This window comes from Pleuronectes platessa, chromosome 9, assembly GCF_947347685.1.
Source record: "Pleuronectes platessa chromosome 9, fPlePla1.1, whole genome shotgun sequence".
In the NCBI taxonomy this organism is placed as follows: domain Eukaryota; kingdom Metazoa; phylum Chordata; class Actinopteri; order Pleuronectiformes; family Pleuronectidae; genus Pleuronectes; species Pleuronectes platessa.
The window spans coordinates 11213161-11230711 of NC_070634.1; the positions used below are offsets into that span (position 1 = coordinate 11213161).

The following is a 17551-nucleotide window of genomic DNA, read 5'->3' on the forward strand; positions in this document are numbered from 1 at the left end:
TGTTCATGCCTTTTTTTATTGGAGACATTCTGGCACACTTCTATCTCAGACACCGATTGGCTGATCTTGGTCAAGCTGTCAAGAGCTTCCTCTGTTGCTATGAAAACAGCATGTTTTCCTTTTCACACTACGACTGTTTGACTGTGTTAATCTGCAGTCGACAACCATGTTGACAGAATGCATTACGAAGCTTGGGGGGGGGAAGGTCACGCATCAACACAGAAACAGACTTTAAACTGGTAAACCTCTCGTAAGGCATGAACTTTGAATTTAAGTTAATACTAGGAATGAATTCATTATGCAATCTATGCTTAAGGTAATGTCACCGTGCATGTGTTGTGTGTTTGACTTTATGGGACGTGATATGTTTGCACACACTCACGTCAAGCTACTTCATTGTTTTTTAATCTTCCCAGAGCTCCATCAGCCGTTTATCAACCACGCCACCTGTACCTCTGGTAGGTTGGGGTCTGAAGTGAAATGACTGGCAGAAGGACGTGTGCGCTCCAAATATCAAACGGTGCTGTCAGCGTGGCCCGACGTGGTGAAGGATTATCTGAAATTAGTTTAGTTAATTCATCATTTTAAAGGGCAGTTGCTTTGCCACTGATTAGTTATTGTGCACACTTTTCAATTAAGAGTCCCTGGATGGTTCGCCTCATGAGGACTGAAGCAAACATCTAATATACAAACACACACAAACAGGGACAGGAGACAAATAGCAACAAAACATGCAGCAAAAAGAGAAAGGAGATGCAGGATACAATCTACAACAACCTGATGTATTTCATATTCAAATCTGTAATTAAAATGCTTAAAAGTTTTGGACTTTCAATGAGTTAGATTTGGTCTCAGATAAAATGAAAAGGGACGCATCAAATATTTTTCAGTTCGTGCTCTGAGGTGGGTGTTGTACGGCGGAGGTGGAATTAGAAAAAATCAATGTGTCCTTTGTACAACGAGGCCAAGTGGAGGCCATCCCATTGACCTCTCCACAGGTTTCTATTCCCATAGTTACTGTTGCTACGATACTGGGTTCAGCTCGCCATGCTATAAATGGCCAAACAGAGAAAACGCTGGTCAAAAGCCTGTCAGAGACCAACAGTGAATAGATGTGTTCAATACGTTTGAAGACAAGCAGGTTTAAAGCTGGAGTTTTCTTTGTCTTGGTAAATTGCCCCTTCCCCTTTGAAAAAAAAAAATATATATCATTTTAGTTTTCTCTGCACTGAACCAATCTTTTCTGTGGCCCTGCAATTAATTCATTAAGTTATTTTCAGGTTAATTCTGTCGCATATTAGGAAGTGTGTGAGAGACAATGTGCCACTATTATTCAAGAGTATGTAAACACTTGTTTTTCGACAAAAAATGAGCTTTTCAAACCTGCATGTATCCACAGGAAAACACATAGAAAAAAGAAGTCATAGAAAACAGACAAAAAAATAAAATTGAATATATTGAAAACGTAAGGACAGAGTTACAATTGTTTGTCACATGGCAAAGTTAGCTTCATACAGCAACAGTGATCTCCTTTTTTCTATGCTGGGATTGATGCTTTACAATATACTGTAAATACATATTGTATGTTTTGTCACCGCTTATATTGCATTTAGCAGTGGCTGTTAGCGCTGTGCCTGTTCCACCGCGTCTCTGCTCTACAAGCTTGTTGAATAAAGTTAATTACATTCACCTTTCATCCCAGGCGGAAACCAGTCCCTGATTAGGTGTTTAGAATGAGAAAGCTACCTATTTAATCCTGTTGGGGCTGTGGCATTGCTGTTCTTCATTACTAATGCTTTGTCCCTTCTCTTTCGCCTTAAGACCTCCTGCAGTGAAAATCTCCTTAACAGAAGTCACATATGTGATTTCTACAGCGCTGTTACCCAACAAATACCAAATCATTCAACGGTTATTTTTCGGAATTATTTATCCTATTTAATCACAGTAAAATGTTCTTCTTTATTATTACAGGGTGAAGGAAGTTCACACTCACGATCTGCAAATGTAGCTATCCACTTTCAAATGTCCCAGAATATTTTTTTTCACAGCACACACATTGACCTGTCAAAGCATTAGTTGATTCAGGAAATTCAAAAATACCAGAATAGGCTAAATGTAATTAAACTTAAAATCTTTAATTTGACTGTATTCAACTGTGCCTTTCTATCATTTGGTATGTGGTGATTTTAGTTCGCAATAAGTATTTGCTTGGAATATAATTTACAGTTTCCATCCTGAAGGGGGGGGTGGATCCAATCCCAACTGACATTGGCTAAGAGGTGGTGTACACACTGGACATGTCACAAGTGTTTCGAAGGGCCAACAAGCAGAGAAAAAGTTCCATTCACACTCACATTCACACCACTTAACAAACCCCCGATCTGCATGCCTTCAGACTGTGGGAGGAAGCCACAGTAACCAGAGAAAACCCACACAGACACGATGAGTACATGGAAAGCCCTCAGGGAAAGATCTCGGCCAAACTGGTATTCCAACTGGTAACTTCTAGCTGCGATGTGACCGTGGTTGTTCGTCAAAAGACACCATATTTGGTCTAGTCTGATAGTTCAGTGTTTTAAAGCTCATAGCCAACTTCTCAGATTGGTGCTTCATGCCTTAATGTCTTTTTGGAATGAAGCAATCAATGACACTCACATAAGGGGGGTTTACCACTAATGGATTGTTTTTACCTTTACCTTTAATTCCAATCTAACAGTTTTTCGAAGTAACTTTATTGAGGACACTTTCTTTGAAAGTTTTTACAATAAAATGAAATATTCCCTCACCTTGATATTAATCCGTCTTGACCTCCCTACCTCACCTCTTCACCAAAAGTAAAATACACAAAAAACGCAAACCAACAAAATATGACCCCGGGTCCTCCTTGTAAAAACAGAACCATCCCCACGTGCACAGAGGAGGAATCAGACGCAAGCAATGAGAAAGGGCTCTCATAAATGCAAACCAAAGATTGAAATCCACAGGGGTACATGCAACCTTTTGCATTGGAAGACAGTGTTATGAGAGAGGTCAAATTCAGAGAAGTCGTTCATGTGTCCTGACAGGAACTGCTCTTCCCATCAATTATACTGCGGACTTCCAAAAATATAAGGAGGGGTGAGGAAAAAATACAAATGCTAGGAAAATGAAATAATAGAGTGTTTCTACAATTTCCAATTCAATTTTCTCTCTGTGACCTCCAGTAACAAGAGAAATCAATGCAGCCGGGAGTAAACCAATTTGAATTGAGAGACGGCAATAGCAATCTTTTATTTTTTCCTCAAGCGAAAACCAAAACACCATCTTTGTTTTGGAAGATCACTCAGTGAGAAATAAATCACTCTCTGTCTAACCCAAGCATGCGCTCACTCCACGTTTACCGTATAGAGATGGTTTTATTAGTATTAATATTATATAAAATCTTTTAACCTCAACTAGAAAAAAATGAAGAAAGCAAGAAAGAATAAAACAAAGACATCATACTGTCCAGAAAGAAAGGAAGAGAAAAGAAAAAAAAAATGAAGACAGAATGAGAGAGAGAACAGATAATGGAACCAACAAATGAACAAAAGAAAGAAAAAACAAACAGGCAAATTAATGACAGGAAGATAGAATAGATTGAAATAATAAACAAACAAGAGAAAGAAAGAACAAATGAAACAAAGAAAGAATAAACAGATGGAAGGGACAGAAAGAAAGAACGTCTACACACAAATACGGACATTTTCTCCGTATGAAGCCCAAGACCAATGAACGCTTCAGTAATTCAGTGGAAGCTGTTGCAACAGAGGAAATTTGCACCAACATAAATAAAGACCACAGATTGCTATTTCCCTCTATTTCCTGTCACACCTTGTGTTTGTAGTACCTGGGGAAAAAAGGAGCCAAATGAGAGATCTCAGCTTTCCCCCTCCACCTAAGGCAAAGCCCATCCATCACTGGGCAGGATGCTCCGTGGGATCACAGTGTAAATTAAAACCTTGATCAGAGGTGTTACCTGGGATTAAAGCAGGTGCCTCCATTGAACACATGAGGCTTAGACAAGAAATCGGGTTCAGAATTATAGCCACAACTTCTCTCTACAGACATCAAAGAGGACGGGGTAATAGGCAAACCAGGGAGAGAGTAAGAACTGTCTCCATGGCAGCCGGTGATGGAGGCGCTGCCCTGTGAGACCGTTAGAGCGTCGCATCTGACAAGAAATATAATGTAGAGAGCAAACACATTTCTCACAAAGCATTGATTTATCCAGAGCTGCTTCATGTAAATCAATGTGACACATTTAGATATTTGCAATAATTGAGTCGTTTGATCTACTCATCTAAACTGAGGTTTAACATGTTGCTTTCATGAGATGCTGCTTTATGGCTGCAGGGTATATGCAGGCAACACATTACCAACACATATCATATTACTGATATTCAGTTTAGGTGCGGATCAGTATTTTGATGTGGATTTTTCCCCTCACTTTTTTCAACATGGGCCATTTCAACATTTTTGTCGAATTTTTGGAGCGGGGGGGGGGGGGGGGGGGGGGTATATTTTGCATCTTGATGAAACAAAACAGGCACATTGATATTTGTGTGTGGTTTAGGGTCTGCAATCTGGTGCAGATCCCAAAACAACTTGATCTAGTGAATTTAAATGTGATTTCATGAGGGACTTGATGGAGGTATGCCACTGGGGGCCATTCTAGTTCATTCTGTTATCACATTTGCCGAGTAATGAATGTATGAGCTATATGAGTGTATGTCAAGGGGAGGGCATGAAATTATCACTAACAGGACTTTACCCTAAATACTTATGACTATGATTTAAAATAAGGATATAAGTGGACAATCACTATCAAATGGTCCAACAATAAGGTGCTATGCGCTTGTGCTAAATTAGTCAATGGATGTTTAATGGCAATAATCCCTTCCCTACCCTGGTAGCTGCCCAAACCTTGTGAAAAATACAAATTAATAGTTTGGAGGGAAAGGGTAATATCAGGTGCAAGATCGCATTTAGAGATGAGGGAAATGGTTCTGGCAGCATTATTTGTGAACTCATAACCGACTGTGTAAATGTACAAAGGTCCAGACTTTGTTTTTTTGCCACATGGGTCTTACACTTCAGTACAAATAGGGAATAAGGTTCTCCTAAATGTGTCTTCAGATGTGCGCTTCAATCAACATTTCTCTTAACAGCAGAGAGAGGGACCATTGCTTCTGCGAGCAAATGGAGTAAGGTGACCTACTGACAACAGAATGGGGGGGGGGGGGGGAGTGAAAATTTTTTTTTTTACTTTTTCTCTCAGTGTAAAAAATGCTTTCAAGAAAGTGAAATGTTACTTTTCATCTCCCTTTTTGGAGTCAAAAGGAAACCTGAAAAGCCACAGTTACAGCAATTTAGTAAGCACCCCATTTCAAAATTGGGGTCTTTTAGGATGTTGTGTGCCATTCAGACCTCCTGGGACTCACTGCTGTGCTAGTCCTTACATGTCGACAGGCTGGCTGAAATAGTGGAAAGCTTTTTTCACAGTATACTGTCACATTTTCCCTCTTTGCCAGCTAAAGCTTAGGCTGGAACCACGCAGAGTGGCCACCTAGAGCAGCTTCGTGTGTGATCTGTGTTTTCTCCATCCCACCAACTCAATCTCACTCTGATTCCCCTTTCATTACATTTTCAGCTACATGACTTTGGCTGTGCATTGATATTCAAGACGTTATTCCTCCATGTATGACACTTTCATCCCTCGCATGTGTTTTCATATCTTCCCTAAGCTCTTTAGTTGAGTGTGTTATGTTGTTTTGGTTGGTAATTTCCAAGCTCTGAGACAGATGTCTTATCTGTTGTGATAAATAACTGTTGAGGAGCAGCAACAACAACAACACCAGCAGCAGATTGCCAGGCAGAACAGAGGCTTTAATGCAGCAGGAATACAAAAATGAAATAGCTGTGAAGAGGCAGATGTTATAAACAATTCAATTAATTTGCTCAACAACAGTTTTCGTCCATCATATTAGAGCTGTTACACAGGACGGCGTCGCACAGAAACGTTATGTCCCCCGATATAAAAAAATCATCTTTTCATGACGAGAGCGTCCCAAGACTGTTGTCCTCACTCATCAGTGGATGAACAATAAACTACGCTGCTCCAGATAACCTTGATAGCCATCTTAAAAAGCACCACTGGGATTACTCCTGTCAGCTGGCGTGTGAAGTGTACATTATGGTAATGCAGCCATCAGAAAAAATATAATATTTCTTGATTTTTGCTTAACCCTCTTCCCCACCTCACCCATCTTCAGCTGCAAGAGACAATTTAGAGTCGTCCTTGGCTCAAAGGCAGCACTACTTAAAATACCTTTAGATTTGGTGCACACAAACATCAAAGAGACCAGAAGCTTATTTTCAAGTATTTTGCACCCTGAGGCTAGAAGCTACTTCTGAGGCTGCTGTATTCCCTGTAAATAGTTTGGTTTTCTGTTCCACAGATCCCAGCAAAGCATCGACTAGAGAGCTGTGGGCATGGGCCTCCGCGCTTTCCTATCACCAGAGGTAACTGGGAAAGATCACTGTGCATAATAGCTCTGCCAATTGCTTTCCTAAGGTGTTGATCAGTAATGCTCACAACAACTAAACTCAATCTAAGTCTGCCAGGGCAAAAAGCACACAGACTATGTTCTGCCGCTCGCCTTTGAAAGATCAAACCTGTGGTTGTGTGTTTGATGGCGCTACCTGTGATGTGCTGGAAGTTTCTGAGCATTCCGAGTCGCAGTTATGCAGCGTTCAACTTGTGAGGACGTAAACAGCAACATTCTCTATGAACCGCAAGACACATTCCAAATTGTGGGTTTTACCAGCTAATACTGTTTAACTGTGGCTACTGACAAAAAAGTTAGAATAAATGTTTAAGATATATTGATTCATATTGATGAAAAGAATCTGGGATGTTTAGGAGACTCATATTTGTTTGTGTTTGTAATTTAGTGCCGATCGAAATAAAAGTCAGGTTCAAATGAATTTAAATGTGATTTCATTAGAGGACTGTTGGACCTTGGTTGGGGCATGCTCTAGAATGAGTGCCATTCTAGCGCTTATCATTATTGTTAATATTGTTCCATTTTTACATATACCCTCTGGACATTAAATGACATTCTTAAAAGACTGGAACATTTGATCTGAAATGGTAAAAGGACGCCTTTATAGTCTAATCAACCAGTCAAAGGGCTTTACACTACAAGTAGCATTCACCCATTCACACACACATTCATACAGGGCTTCTTTCCACAGCACTTTCTATCACATCAATCATCCACACACAGATGAAAGCAACCATCAATTTGGGGCTCAGTGTCCTGCCCAGGGACACTTTGGCATATGGACCGGAAGAGCCAGGGATCAAACCACCGTCCTTCTGGTTTGCAGATGCCCAGCTCCTGTCGACCTCCCGAGTCCCAGCTGCCTCACTATATGCTTTATATAATTATATATCTATCGGATGACAAAGATAAAGTAAGTAAGTGCTGAGTGACTTCTGCCATGACTTTACTCATTGTCTCCTGTTGGTAATCCTGGTAAAATTGGTGGGATTTAGCTCAGAAATAGACCAAGTTGGGTACAGGGTATTATCACTGGGGAGAAAAGAAAAAATAGGCCACAACTTGAATGTCAGAAAATGTTCCTTCACCATCTTTCAAATCGCAGCGATCAGCATTAAAGATAATGGTACCTCCACTTGCTAGAGGAACTGTGCCTTTAAAGAGAGCTCTTTTCAGTCTGCTGTGTCTATTGCTTTGTCTACGATCATCCCTTCTACAGCGATGCCCTCGTATGCAACGACTGCTGCCAGCCAACGATTCTGATGCCTCCAAGTGGATAGCATCCTTCATAAGGAGACTGCTTGCTGTGATTAGTGCCATGCCTTAAACCATATATGGAAATTCATTTTAAATGTCTTTTAAAAACCCATAAAGCATCCGTATTGACTCCAGGCTGCCATGCTGTAGGGTGCTGCTAATCAATTCCCTCTATGGTCCATTTAGCCTCTGTGTCATTAAAGATAATACAAATAAAATAAGTGTTAACATGGAGGCACTTTGAATTGTTTTCCCGAAAAGAAAAGAAAAATCTGCCCCCCCTCACCAACTGTCAATAATTTGCACCAGAGAAAGATTTTTTTCGGTTTCTCACGCTTGCAGCGTATTTGTGCTAAACCAATTCCAGTTAATTACAAGGCGAAAAGTACAAAATGTGCTCTGTGACCATAACAATCCTGTTTGCTATGCTCAGCAAGGATGCATCACTCATCACACCCACACAAACACTCGCACACACAGATAAACGAAAACAAAGACATAAAGGCTCCAGTTAACACATACTGTATCCACGTTTGTGCAAACCACACACATCCAAAGCGTTCTCCATCTCCTCCTGATTAGACACAAACATCGATGCAATCTTTCCGCTTCTCGCAGATGTGAAATTTCTACACTTTGCTCTACCCTCTCTTGACTTTGACCAATATTGCGAGATCGTAGCATTCCAGCAATGGAACTTTAATGAAAGGTTTTGCAACGATGCATGGACGCTTGGTTGATCTAATGAGATCCCTAACTGTTTCTGCCATCTGCCAGACCCAAGTCATGACATTAACTATGCAGCCATGCTAAGCTTCAAACCTCTTTGAGATGAATCAGCTCTCATCCGCTCTGTGTCGAGTGCTGATGCACAAAGGCGTACCTCACAGACCCCACAGAACACTTTCAATAACCTAATGAGTATATTGTGGCTATGCAGCACACAATATAACATGGTTTAAAATGTATTATATAGTGTAAACTCGCAAAAGAATGTGCCCCATGGCCTCTGCCTGATGTAATGTTTTCTTTCTTTGATTTCACCAAGCTTTTAGAAGTATTGATGTGCCCAGTATATAAGGCCTTGCTTTGAGTCAAACTCATCTGCAGTTTCCGAGGGTGCCATTGTTCGCCTGGCTGGGGAGAGGTCACCGCGAGAGAGGAGAATAAATGCGGAGTGATTGACTAGACTCTGTTGGAGAAATGAGTTCTCCATTCATTCCCAGGCTTCCAGAGGTGAAACGTCCTTCAGGAAAGTAAACACAATCTGACAGGGCCCGACAACAGACTCAAAGGCACAGCATGGCACAGTCGGTAAGGACAGCACTTTGCTCCACTTTACTGTGTCTCTCCTTTCCTTCCAGGCTCCATCCGTTCAATGACCCACAGCACATCCAGTCTCTTTAGTTACATGATCATGGTAAAGGTGGTATACACGTGAATCCTGAGGGACGGGGTGATCATTCATATGAGGATATTAGTGCAATTTTACCAGTAGGCTAACACCCCAGGTACGACCAGAGCCCAGGTTCCTCCTGGAAAGAAAATTGAAAACCGGAGAGCCCATCAGAGACCAGATTAGGCCGTTTTACCGACATGCTTAAATTGCAGCAATCTTGAATGCAGATCACATCTGCAGCTAATTGATGGATTTGCCAGAGGATCTGAGAGTGGTTGGGCTCCACTGCGAGCTCCTGTTTATTTTCAGGAGGCAGATGCTTTAACCCTTTCCCCGGCTGCTGCCAGCGAGGGCTCTGGGCCAGTGAATCTTGGAGCAGGCAGCGTTCCATCATCAACCGTGACACAAGTGTCCAAAGGCTTAGCCTAACATTCAGCCACAAACTCTGCCTAATTAGAGAGATGTGTGCCCGGGTTTCTGGTATACACTGGTTTTACATGAATAATTCAAAGCACATCAAATTTTCTGTTGTTCTTCAGGTCCTCTCTTGCCACTCACGGTGGAAGCTCCGGTGAGGATAGCACAGGTGCCTGATTAGCTGCTCAGAGCACCATTGTCAGATGCAGCTTTTGGAGCTGCAGCCATGAAAGTATAAATCATGGTTATCATGATGGAGGACAACTGCGATGGTTGTTGAACTTGGATTTGTTTCATATGATGAAAGAAACTCAAAGGGCTTTTCAAGAGTCTAAAATTTGTACATCTCATTTAATTATCTTCTCGTACAAATTATTAATAAACAGAGTGTGCATCAGAGGGAGAGAGAGGAAATTAAAAAATGTGTAGACACGATTGCAAATGTGTAGGTATTTGATTGCTCCAAAAGAAAAATATGCATGAGCACTGTATGTGTTTGGGGATGTGCTTTGTGCTGTGGTTGTGCCAAGCAATGATCTATTTTTTCCTATTACCCCACTGCATACGTGTGGTTCATTTACATTCATGGTTATCCAGATAATGAAGCTTTCAATCCGGGGGATCCTGTGGTGAGAACAATGAACCCAATTACCTCCTGCCGCCTGTGAGATGGGATGGCAGACTCTGAGACAGATGGGTGAGGCTGCACTCGGCCGGCAATCCAATCACATTCATCTCGCTTGCTTCCCGTTTCCCCTGTTCATGTGTTCTGTAGCAACTTATCAACAGGCACGGGCCAAAGAACCTGGGATCATTACATCACACACACCAACACTTCCGCAAACACACACACACATGTGCACAAACACACTCCCTGAGGTCCACTCGATCCCCCACAATCCCCCGCCCATCCGTTCCTCACCACTAACATGCACCTCAGGTTTCTGTCTTCCGTCAAACAATGTTGATCTGAAGAGCTCACATACTTCACCCGCTGGAGGAGGAAAAGAAGGTGAGGAGAGGGTTTTGTGGACCAGATGATATCTACCTCAATCTTGATCTCCGTATCAGCTCGCCAGGGGTCTGACTAGTTGAACATCCCTGATGAATTATGCAAGATATTCAAGTTTACCTTTTCCAGTAAAATATTTCAGATGAATGCTGTGAAATCAGAAAGATGTGTTCAGTGAAACGTTAGTGGCTACATTATCAGCCCGTGTGTGGATGTGCAACATGATGGAAGAAGATGGAAATAGTGTTGATCTGGAACAAAGTCAAACAAGCGTAAAGTGCACCTTTTTTTATCATGCCTCTGATGCAATCCTTCGTAATGAAATCAGCAAAGATGGGTGTTAAATGAGCTTAACTTCCACTTGTGTCATCTGGCACCATGGGGGTTGAGCTAGATGACGACGTCAAATGTAAAAAGATAAAACTGAAAATATTAAAAACAAACCAAAAATCTCTAAAAAACCAGCGCACGTACAAATTTTAAGAGAATGTAATTCACTGCTTAAGCTGGATATTGAATTAGAGCTGATACTATTTTGGAATAATTCTCTAGTTATCCCTCCCCCCCGACTAAATTGTTCTCCTAACTTATAGCATACGGTGATCAATAATAATTGCCTTAATGATCGATGCTTGTCCTGAGGTTTTCCATCAGCCTGTTATGCCATGAGTTGTGTCAACACCGGCGTAGGGGGCAATGTGTGGCTTGTTAGTGGGGATTTGCATGCTAATGCTCAGCAGCTCCCCTGAGCGGCATATAGGTGTTTTTATGTTAATGAATGTCAGGAGAAGATCTCTCGTTGGTCATCCCTGGATACTCACAGGTGTGTAGGTGCACACGCACACACACACACACACACACACACACACACAGACACACACACACACACACACACACACACACACACACACACACACACACAGACACACACACACACACACACACACACACACACACACACACACACACACACACACACCTGCCCAGCCATGCATGGATGATCCCACACACACAGAGAGAGACTTGCATACCCACTGAACCCTTGGATGCATTATTGATAAGCTACTAATTACGCTTGTTGCAATTTCAGCTGACCTTTCCCGGGAACATCTCAGATCATTATAAGCTGCATTCTCTCTTGAAATTGCAAAGGTAATCTACTGTCCACCTCCCTCATGCTCCTTCTACACGCAGCACCATCACCTTCCTCAGTGCTGGATGAAGATGTGCTCTTACTATGCTCGAAAAAAGCAGGGTAGTAAAGACACAGATAGATAGAACAAGAGAGAAAATGGCGAGAAAGAGTGTAAAAGATTGTAAAGCATGCAGGAGAAAACAGGCTTGATATCAAGTTTGTGCTTGAGCTGTAATTTCCATATATTCCGCATGACGTCAAGCAGTGTCTGAAAATAGTGCTTATTGAAGTGTATGGTTAACATGATGATGCACAGTATCATCACATTGTGGTAAAGGTTCAAACTACGCCTTCCTAGGTTTTCATGTCATTGTGACACTTAAGTTAAAACCATTCTCAACGTAGTTTACCATCACACAGATGTGTCAGTGTAATGGTTCTGTTTCAAGCAGCTTCCCTGTTAAAAAAGTAATTGCATATTTGAACGACCAACTGTTAATTGTGAGTGGTTGTGTATTTGATGCTTGGAAACGGATAATCAGCTGGTCTGCAAGGTGCAAACAACCTGATATTCCTGCCAGAACACATTCCTTAAGTTCCATTGATGGTTTCCCCAAGTCTTGTTTACCCAACAGATTTTCTTATTTCTTAACGGCAGCAGAAGAGAATTTATATTCCAAATAAAACAGCAATTGCCTGCAGCAATCAAGATATCGATCTGGACGCAGGTCATTTGCATGCATTTACTTTGATGCACAAAATGTTGTAAAATGAATGCGAATACAAAGTGGCAGTAACAGTACAATTACACTTGCTAATTATTTTAAAGCAAAAAAAAAGGGCACAACAGACACAAGGGTGAAAAATTAGCAATAAAGTCGGTCTGTGATGATGAAGCATGAGAAACAAAAGGCTCTAGTATAATGTGTTCAGCACAACTACTGAGTGCATGTTTCCATCGTTCTTTAATAATGTTTCTGTGGGTAAAAAGTGTCAGTTTAGACTTTTTTTTAGAGCATTATCCATATAAATTAAGAGCTGTTTCACATCCAAACATGGCAAAAAAAGTACAAAGGATATGATGTAAAACCAGAGTTACAGAATTAAATAAATCAATATGACTACACAGAAGTCTGGCAATGATCCCCTCATGAATGTTCTTAAACTCAGCCAGCTTTTGTTTTATTTAATTTTATGAGTGCTGTTTAGCTACCGAGTGTCAGGTCCAGAGCGGCTCCGCTTTTAATGTTTCAAGAGGTCGCTTATACCCAGATCCGCAGGAGTTAGCATTGTTAATGCAGGACTGGGTTGCACTTGGGCTGAACTTTGTTGATGCTCCAGATGTGAATACAGAACATTACTGGGCGTTGGCAGTTATTTGCTTGAGGTTTTTCACGTTTTCCTTTTTCTACCACTCAACTTTAATTTATTCATACACAAAGTTTTTGATTTAAACATCTATTAATAGGGCACCGTTGGTGCTCGGGCCCTTATTAACACACATAAGAATGAAGTAAATACAGCTTCTTAAAATGTAATTAACTTCATAATCAAGTAAATTTTTAAGACCTATCAAAATCACATATAAGACTCTTTAAAGAAACATTCAGACATTTTAAGGGCCCCACTTGGTGCATATACAGTAGAGGCACTACACAGCCTAACTAAATCAGGCCAAAATCTCCAACCTAAAAATGTATAAATGCAGGTACTTGTGGTGAATATTATCCACAGTAAGCCTAGCATTTGCATAAAACTAAAAGTCCCACATGAATTGATAGAGGCTAGGCACTAAGGATGTAAACGCATTGTGGAAAAACAACCTCATCCTACATGCAGGGAGCTGCTTCAAAGGAAAGATTTTCATTCATATAAGTGTCAGTCTTTCCATCTACTACAATATAGACAAACAGGTAAACTTGACCCACATGCCCCAACTATGAAAAGCCTTCAACTATAACAATATTTTTCAACAGTTGATCAAATTGGGGGGGCTTTGCACACTGCAGTATGCGAGGAGCATCTGCAAACTTTGAACAGATTTAAAGTATCCTGCCATGTGCGTTTCTAGACACCTCTATACTTGAATGGACCTTTACTGGCACTGAACCTCAAAATGATGTATTAATAAAAGGCGGGTTTACAGTGAAAGGTCAGTATCTATTGAGAGAGTCTCCTTGTAACCTGATCTAAGAATAATTACTTTTACCAGTCTAGAGTTATCTGCCCAACATCACATGGATAATATATAGGGATTACATTCGTATCGACTGTAGAATTATATATTTTTTAGCTCTGCATGTCTTTCAAAAACAGAAATGATGTATGAAGGTCATGGAGACAAAGTTCTTAAAGAATGACATTCTGTTTTGTCTTTACAAGTTTTTATCCTTTCACAACTTTCCTCATTCTCTGAAAAACTGTACACACACAGACACACACATGCACTTACAAAAGTTTCCAGAGACTGTGCTAGTCTCACTCTAAGAAAGGTGTATATGTGCCAATTCCAAACCGGTTTTGTTCGTGATGGAGGCCGACTCGGAAACCAAAATAAATAGATAGGTTGCGTAAAAAGTCTGGGAACAGCAGTTTGCTGGCAGCGCTGTGAACCAGGTGAGCGGGTGCAGGCAGCGACGACACCAGCCAAAGGATTAATGGTCTCAGGGGAAGCCAAGGTAAGCCTGCTGCTCCTGCTTGACATCTTTGTACTTGTAAGAGCACAGAAATTAGCCAGGCAATGCGGTGAGTAATGGCCAGGGCACTTCCATCAGTCCCATTTAACAATGCATGAAAAGCCAACAGAGGAAAATGCAGGGGGAGAAAAAAGTAAATGTTCTCTCCTGGGCATGTGCATGCAGCAGTTTATTACCCGAGACCTAGTGTTGTGAACGCAGCAGAAGCATTCCATTTACATCCTGACTGTTTAATTACACACACAGATAGCCTTATAGATCATTGTTTTCTTTTGATAGAAGAAGAAATTGCATTGGAAAACTTGGTAATGGTCTAAACAAAGTTATACTGCACATTATGCAGCTTCAGTGTTATTCAGTAATTAAGATAAGTAAGGTTTCTAAAACGCCGGTGTTGACTATAGTTTTGAAATTGTCTGTGTATGGAGAAACTATCATCTTAGGGGAGCCTCACTTTGGAACAACGTTTGAACGTGAGGGTGCTTCTGGGCCTGTACGAAGGCTGATGCATCAAAACCTCCACAGAAGCTTCTGAAACTCCACTTCCCCAACAACCATCCATTTGTTCGCTCCAGGCATCGTTTGTCAGCATCGTATCTGACATGAAGTCCAGCTGAACTCAGCCGCTCTTGTTTGTTGCAGAAAGCACAACGTTACATGGGGGCCAGAACATGATAAAGAGACGCGGGTCACCACAAGAAGTTTGTAAATTTTTTATTAATTCGACTGTAATTCAGATACGAACATTTTCTCATCTTCTCCTCGTGTATGAATTGTTTGTCAATCCTTCCTGGATTTGCGGGACCTTTTTTAAATCATTGCAGCCAAAATGTTCTGATTTCATGACAGCTTTTCTAACAAAATAATTGCAATGAATGTTGCAATATTTTTAGACTTTTATCAATTAAGTTCTTCAATCTCTTCAACATAATATCTCACACTTTGATATTTCTCTCTCCTACACACACACCCTGCAGTAGTTTTTGTTGGTAAGTTTTGTTTTGTGTGACACATTCCTGCAACTTCACTACCAGAGACAGGAAAGTGAGTTTGGTCATACATCAACTGTTTGCACAAGGGACTATGATCACAATTAATCTGCACTGTTTGAAGTTGTGCTATTTGTTTGGATCCCAAAATCCTGGAGGAGCAGTCTTATCACTTATTGTATGTACTTTAAAAAAATATTAGCAAATTGCTTTTATAACAAAGAAGATAATAAATCACATTTTCTCTACTTTTTAAAATGCAATTTAGTTATTTTAAATTTGTTGCCCTTCATACGTTTTTCACCCTTTTGATTATCCTTGCAGCTGAGTATTTACCCATCCAGCCTCCTTTCTGCCTAATCCATAAACAATGTTGAGAAAAATGCATTATGGATGTATTCCCAGTTAGATATAGGGCTATAATAAAAACCAGCGACAGCATCATGATGAGTTCCGACAGTGGTCCAGACCTACGTGGAGCCTGGGCTCGTCCAGATGTTCACTCACTGCGTCATGGACACATGGGCACGCTCTCTCCAATCCACTCAGCAGAGACTTATGTCTCAGCACACACCAAATGTCAGTGAATCATAAGTCATATGGAATCGCAACATGCTCAGATTTGTGTGTGTGTCTGTACGCACGCACGCACACACCATCCTAAGCAGGATCACCAGAGAAACTGCAAGGATAAAGCAAGGGTCCGGTTCAATATTAATGTTTTTTCCCCTTTATTGAGAAAAAAACTACATATGCTGTATATATTTATATATTCATAAGGAATATCCATATATCTACCATTATTTGTTTTCTCACAAAGACTCTCAAGGTTTCAGCAAAATATTCGAACTACAAAGAGACATAATGCACATTGTAAAACATTTGTGTGATTTCGACTTTGACTGCACTAAGGTCATATTCTCTGTGAAAATGAATTGTATCAGATTCATATGCACGGAAGGTGCAGCACATCCAGGTTTGAAAGTGGATCTTTGCAAAGTCTTCATAAATCCTAAAAGTGGAGCCTCAACTAGAAGTACAACTATTGGAGGCACTTTTCTGTGGAAAAAGAGCACCTAACAACACAATTTTAGACAATTTGTAAATCTTAAAACTGCTATAAAGAATGACACTATAGCTACACTGTCCTCATCCACAGTCCACTTCCCTCTGAGTTTGTTTCATTAATAGAATGGGACACCATGCACGCCCACCTCTTTTCTGTTCCAAACTTTCCTGAAAACACAACACAAAAATCTTTCCTGTGATAACTATATACACTATTTCTGCAGAGCACACATCCCACACTGTCTTCCCTCGCTCCTTCCACACTTGCCACATGGGACCGAGCCTTTCTTAGCCTTGCGTGAGAGCCAAGAAGGTTGACTATACAGAATCCTTCTTGGCAGGGATGGGGAAATGGATGGACGTAAGGAGTGAAGGGATGAGGGGTGATAGAGGTCTCCCAGCTGTCTAAGACCCAGGCACGTCCCAGCACACTGGTTCCCACTAATGACCAGAGGCCCTGAATTCCTGTGGCTCCCCTGGGACAACAGCTGCTGCCATCCCCAGATTCTCCGCAGGCTTTGAAGGGGACGTGGCAGAAGTTGAGCTGGCTGCACGCTCCTGCCTAGCAGAGCAGCAACTCAGGGACGGGGACAGACAGGCTTGTTGTGCCAGCAGGGTGGCTAAGCTTGCTGAAGCCCCATCCAGCCAATTACTCCCTCCGAGTGCCAAGCTGCCTCTCTAATGGAGAAACAGGGGACCACACGCCGTTAGGTCCTCTCGCAGGTTTACAGGTTTTACAGGTAAGCAGTAACACTCCCACTTCGGGCCAGGCATTTTCCTTCAGCGCATTGTGACAGTTAGGACTAAATGGGGAGAAAAGCTCAGTTTGATTCCCTCCAAACCAATTTGTTTAAAATGACAAATTCCTTTTAAAGCTCTTGTTTCTCTCTGACGTCCATCCACTCACACATAGCCCCTGGTTAGGCTTACCCTTTAGACTATTTGCAGAGAGAGAAATTGCTGTATGAGAAGAGTAGTGAAAATGGCCCGG

At 41.3% G+C, this 17551-nt stretch overlaps 1 protein-coding gene across 18 annotated transcripts in view; it reads right to left on the reverse strand.

Moving 5' to 3' along the window:
- celf5a (cugbp, Elav-like family member 5a) overlaps window positions 1-17551 on the reverse strand; it is a 176692-nt gene that overhangs the window by 43113 nt on the left and 116028 nt on the right. For 4 of the 18 annotated variants that reach the window (XM_053430511.1, XM_053430504.1, XM_053430509.1 and 1 more), the window contains exons 4-5: window positions 17153-17159; window positions 4664-4680 (exon numbers count right to left, since the gene is read on the reverse strand). The exons of the other annotated variants lie outside the window; for them this stretch is intronic. In XM_053430511.1, the coding sequence (XP_053286486.1) occupies window positions 4664-4680; window positions 17153-17159 (24 nt within the window). The remainder of the gene's footprint in view (window positions 1-4663; window positions 4681-17152; window positions 17160-17551) is intronic. 18 annotated transcript variants of the gene reach the window in all.